Source organism: Scylla paramamosain, chromosome 25 (genome assembly GCF_035594125.1).
Source record: "Scylla paramamosain isolate STU-SP2022 chromosome 25, ASM3559412v1, whole genome shotgun sequence".
Lineage (NCBI taxonomy): Eukaryota > Metazoa > Arthropoda > Malacostraca > Decapoda > Portunidae > Scylla > Scylla paramamosain.
The window spans coordinates 13232383-13238392 of NC_087175.1; the positions used below are offsets into that span (position 1 = coordinate 13232383).

The 6010-nt window shown below is 41.5% G+C and overlaps 1 protein-coding gene across 1 annotated transcript in view; it reads left to right on the forward strand.

Annotated features, from left to right (window-relative positions):
• The window catches only part of LOC135113220 (uncharacterized), a 633180-nt gene that overhangs the window by 72332 nt on the left and 554838 nt on the right, over nt 1-6010 (forward strand). The window contains exon 4 of the mRNA XM_064028389.1: nt 5374-5528. Within this exon, the coding sequence (XP_063884459.1) occupies nt 5374-5528 (155 nt within the window). The remainder of the gene's footprint in view (nt 1-5373; nt 5529-6010) is intronic.

The following is a 6010-nucleotide window of genomic DNA, read 5'->3' on the forward strand; positions in this document are numbered from 1 at the left end:
CCAAGAATGTGGTACTCCTGGTTGAATACGTTTTGCATACTTGACCAGTAGTCTCCATCTTTTTCAGTTGGTTGGTTGGTTGACAGCACTCCGCGTTGCCAGGTCTGAAAAGTGAGCCGGCAGCACACACTCATCTGCTCCCGCACTGCCTGTCACTTCACTGGCACTATGCTCCACTGTTACTTTGCTCTCCTAAGCGTTACTTCCACTCTTTCCCTCCAACACCCAGCAATATACTCCTGGTCCTTCTTCACTAACAGCACAGCCAGTTGCTGGACCTTCCTCCTGCTCATCAGCATCTACTGGAAGCAAAGCCATCTCTTTTCTGACTACCTTCAGCATGCACCTCCCGATATCCACACAGGCCACACTCTGAGCTAGGAAGTACCAGCAAGCAGGGTTCCTCCATCTCAACGACATATACTGATAACTCTTCTTTCACACTGCTGATGGCGATTCTTGCTCTCACAGGACAACGGAGAGTAATGCATTGTCTGGTGACTCTGTACATCTGATGCTGCGATGTTGGAGGGTCCTGAGAGGCCACCATATCCGCCTTGGTAAATATCTGCTTAGCACCAGTGTCCACCACAAGACGCCACAAGCCGTCAACCACGTTACCTACTACCTGGACCACTGATGAGGAATACAGGAATGTCGCATTATATGAGAAACAGATAATACAAGATGTGTAAATTATGGATTATTTTCTTTATATGAGCGCAAAAATCTGCTGATATGAACTTAGTCTGAGACGGGTAAAATTACAATATTTAAAATGTGAGCCTTCCTACACCCTCGCACTAACACATCCGAGCTGTATGGCGATGTACGATTATTCAGCAATTCCAGGTTTTGGGCGAGCCGTGGCAGCAACTCACTTTGCTGGCGTGCCCGACCCTTTAGATGTGCTCGGTACACCTCCAACTGGAAGACACTGCCAAACCGCGGCTGCAGTGCCTCAGCCACCCCTAGGCAGTATGACCACGGTCTTAGCATTAGATGAGACAAGACCTCCAATGCTGGGCCGCATAGGTTAGCGACCAGTTGTAAGGCCAAGTCGTTGGCACTCCAGCCCTGCCCTTGGGCGACTAGCTGAAATTGGGCCTGGTACGCCTCCCAGGCCACTCTGCCGTCGAACTCCGTTGGCTTTCGTCTGCTGGGAACTCCACATCGCCTGCAGGGAGCACACAGACCTGCAACTAAGTGCAGACAGTGTGACAGAGGAAGAGTGCCGGGGACTGCCATTGGTAGCTCATGAGCAACTATAAGGCCAACGTGCCGCTCTCATGGGCTGGACTAGCACCTCCTCAGGTTTCTACATAACTAGGTTCCAACAAGGTGCAGCGACGGTCATGGGATAAACAGGTAGCCCCTCGGCACTGGCAGCCTGCTTCTTCTCCCACTAAAGAATGGCCTACCTCTCCACAGTGACCCAAAGCTTGGTCACTTCCTCACACAATTCCTCTACTTGCTGCACTGTGCTTCACTGCGCACCTCAGTCTCTTTCACTTCATCCAGCTGTTGCACCAGCTCATCCTGGAGATCCTCGCACTGTTCAATCGCGAACTGTTAGCCACACCACACGTTCAATTACTGCAAAGGACGCATTTACAACTAGAACCTGTACGAATTATCAGGAGATGACATCAATTAGTTATGTCCTGATAATGTTCAACGAGTGACCAAAATCATAGGAAATAGTAATACGATTATTCTCACTTTCTAAGGTTCTTTTCTCCCTGAACATGGTAAGATTGATCCTCTTTCTCTCTCAGTAAAGGCTTTTATCGATCGTCCTTTACAATGCTACTTATATTATGAGTTCAATCACAGAAGGAAGAACTGTACAAAACATCCCTGGTGCGGTCATTGTTCTGCCCTTGACCCACACCCTATTCCTGGATGCGAATTTGAATCTTATTGCTTCTACTGCAGGGAAGTTCTCAACAATGCAAGAGGTACCATCTTGAGTAGGGCGTTCTTCAACTGACTAATTCTTAGTTTTTAAGTCTCATTAGTGTCAAGCGGAAACTTCTTTTTAGACAGAAGGATGATGATAATTCTTCACAATGGAAACAATTATCCATCTCTGCCTCTTACTCATTCTGTGCATTAAGGAGGACTACAGCAGTGTAAAGCTCCTACTGGAAACTTTGAACTACAACAAGTATGGCTAGGAAGTTATTGGAGACTTCAAGATGGTGGCTTGCTTGACGGGGCCGCAAGGAGGTTTTACCAAGAATCCCTGTTTTCTTTGCCTTTGGGACAGTAGAGACTGAGCAGCACATTTCTAGAGAAAGCAGTGGCCTCCAAGAACTGACACTACAGTGGGAGCACACAATATTAAATATGAGCCATTGGTGAATCCTCAAAAGGTTTTGTTTCCTCCACTACACATAAAACTGAGTCTCATGAAACACTTTATTACAGCTCTTGGCAAGGAGTCTGCTGCTTTCAAATATCTTTAAGACTTTTTTCCTAAGCTTTCAGAAGCAAAGGTGAAAGCTGGTATCTTCATTGGACCACAAGTAATGAAAATTATGAAGTGCTCAGAATTTCTACAGTTCACAGAAAAGGAGAAAAATGCTTGGGAGTGTTTCATTGCTGTAGTACAGGGCTTTCTTGGCAACAACAAGGCTGATAAATATATGGAACTGGTTGAAGCTTTAGTGAAAAGCTATGGTGAGATGGGCTGCAGAATGTCCTTGAAGGTCCATATCCTAGATGCTCCCCTCGATAACTTCAAGGAGAATATGGGAGCATATTCTGAGAAACAAGGGGAGTGCTTCCACCAAGATATAATGAATTTTGAACAGAAATATACGAGATCCTTCAATGAAAACATGATGGGAGACTACATTTGGGGGCTCATACGTGAAAGTGATTTATTGTATTCACGCTAATCAAGAAAAAAAAAATGTTCATTTTTAATCCTAAACATTAGTTTCAGAAGTTTTAAAATAAATTTTTGTATATACTTTTTTTTTTTTCTTTCCAAAAATGATAAAAATGGTGAAATTTGGTTATAGCTAAAATTCCCATTTTCTAAGAACCTTAGATTTTTATAGTAGACTAAAGAAAAAAGGCTACCTCAGAAAAATATTGAAAAAATAAATAAATAAATACTATGCATGTTTCGCGGCGCGCAAAACCACAGAAATTCATGACGGGATGCCTCATTGCATAAGGCAAAAAACTTTTTTTCAAATTGTTGCATATACCAAAAAAAAAAAAAAAGCGGAAAAAATGCAGAAAATATATGAAAAAAATTTCAGGTCGACCGGCTACAATCCCCAAAAATTTAGTAAAGGCACAAAATACACCAGGCAGAACAGAGCACAGAGTCACTTGGACATCCACACAGAACACACAAGGTTAGATGTGGGCACCGTAATCCTTGCATCACTACAAGTCTCAGCACAGCAGACCAGAAGGACTAGAACTCCAACACCATGAAGCGAACACGGGCATGAAAACACGTCTCCAAGCGTAATGCAGGAGCATGAACGCGGCAAAGTTTCTCCGGATTTTTGTGAGGGTTTTTATGACCGCAGACTCATCTCGCCATTGGTTGCCATCTTTTTGCAAGCACACCAGCTAATCAGTGCTGCCTATACTCAAGGTATTCTGAGCACCATCTGACACTACACCTCAACACTGCCACCATTCCTTCCACCCCCTGGAAACACTTTTCAGCAAACTAACACTACAGCCTCAGCCTTTAATCTCCTGAAACTCATACCCTTGTTTTCCAGCAATAATGTATTTAATGATGGTAATAATGATGGTAATAATAATAATAATAATAATAATAATAATAATAATGATAATAATAATAATAATAATAATAATAATAATAATAATAATAATAATAACAAACTGATGCGGTAGTTTGTTCTCAGGCAGTTAAAGTACACTTTCCATCATGGCGGCATCATGAGATGACTTAGAAGAAATAACTTAAACTTCTGCTGAAATAAAAATTACATTTTTCCATGTTCCATCAGTAATGTCGAGAAGTACTGGTTAATTTTTGAGGATCGGGAAACATGCAGATACTTATAAGTGTTGTCACTGTTCAGTAAGTCTCGGGCAGTTCCCCCCATCATGGTTGTGGTTGCTACTTCAAATATACCCGATTTAGTTGATAATGTGTTAGTTTATCATTTCCTCGTTCCCTCTCCAGACTTCATCCCTCCTTCAATCCTTCGCTCCCTCTCCACTCTTCCTTCATCTTTCAGTCCTTCGCTTCCCTTTCAGTCTTCCTTCATCCTGCAGTCCTTCGCTCCCCCTCTAGTTTTCTCCTTCCTTCAGTCCTTCACTCCCTTTCCAGTCTTCCTCTCTCCTTCAAGCCTTTGCTTCTTCTCCAGTCTTCCTTCATCTTGCAATCCTCCGTTCCCTCTACGGTCTTCCTACTACTATATTCCATCACCCCTCAATTAATACTTTCATGTAATTCTCATAGATGCCCTTATTAAATAAAACTTGAGATAAAACATTTTGAAAGTGTTTAGCCAGTACATAGTATCTGATTCATGGAGTAGGAAGTCTGTGAATAATATTCAGATATTTTATTTAATTCTTATTATTACTATTTTTCATTATATTTGTAGGTGGATAACAACAATAATTCACCTTCTTGAAGTGCGTTCTTCGGGTGATTTTGAATGATAAACTATTTGATCTGTCACATCCTTGAATCCTGACTCTATGCCTCCATCTACACAGTATTTCTTAACCTTGGGTGCTAGCACTCCAGTATGGCTGCTACATACTATGTACAATACCAGTGAAGGATACAGTAAGGGATACAAAAGTACCAAGGGAATACTTTAAGTCTTTTTTCTCTCTTCTCTTTTCTCTCTCTAATCTCATTTTTAAACTCTATTAATGGTAAAAAAAAAGACCAGATTTGTAGGAAATCTGTATCACATGCGTAACCAGATGTTAAACACATTTAGGGTGTCCTGGACTGCCTATAGTAGACCTGACTACAGGAGTTGTTGTTGTCAGGAAAGGCTAAGAAACCCTGATGCACGTGCACACGACAATGTTTTATCAGCAAGCATTTTTACCTTCCCTACAAACAATAGCAGCTGTGGATTTTACTTTTCTCTTCTTTTATACTGTAGGAAAGTCTTCCCTATAGATAGTGAAATGTATTGCAGTGAAATCAACAGCCTATACCTTCTCGTAAGAGTAGCTGTAGTCTCTCTCTCTCTCTCTCTCTCTCTCTCTCTCTCTCTCTCTCTCTCTCTCTCTCTCTCTCTCTCTCTCTCTCTCTCTCTCTCTCTCTCTCTCTCTCTCGCGTAGTGTAGTGAAATCAAAGTTTATAAAGGTCTTCATAAAATTTCTGTCTTGATAACCTAGATGCCGCAGACGCCACGCTCCTCAGTGTGGGAATTTGTGACATTGTGTGCGATGACACAGCAAGCTCGTGTGGCGCCACCGATGATGCTCATATTGTTGCCATATATGAGACTGGTGGTGGGAATGCAACTTTCTCTCTGAGTGCCACAAATGATGTAAGTTCAATGCTTCGGGGTTGTGTGTGATCATTGCATGGCTGCTTTGGTTAACAGCTTGTTGGGTAGTCATCACCTCTCTTTTTACTCCGAGTGAGACATACCCAGTTCAATAGGTAAATTTACTGTACTCCTATTTTATACCTGTTATACATAGCTTATCTTTTCACTACTGTTATTTTGTCAGTATACTTGATTTCAATATAATCAATTTTGCCACTGATTTCTAGAAACCAATGAAAATGTATGTATGAATATACACAGATAATTCACTAGGCAGAGAAATACTAATACTTCTACTTAATAGAGTTGCTCAAGGCAAAATAAAAGTTTGAGAGACTTAAATTTACAGATGCTTTATAAACTCTAAATAGATAAAGTAAAAATCCATCCCGAGTTACGAGGCCATACCCATGAACTTATCACGACCAAACCCATGTCTTATCATAGCTGACTGAATACTAATTAAATAGATTGTTGTA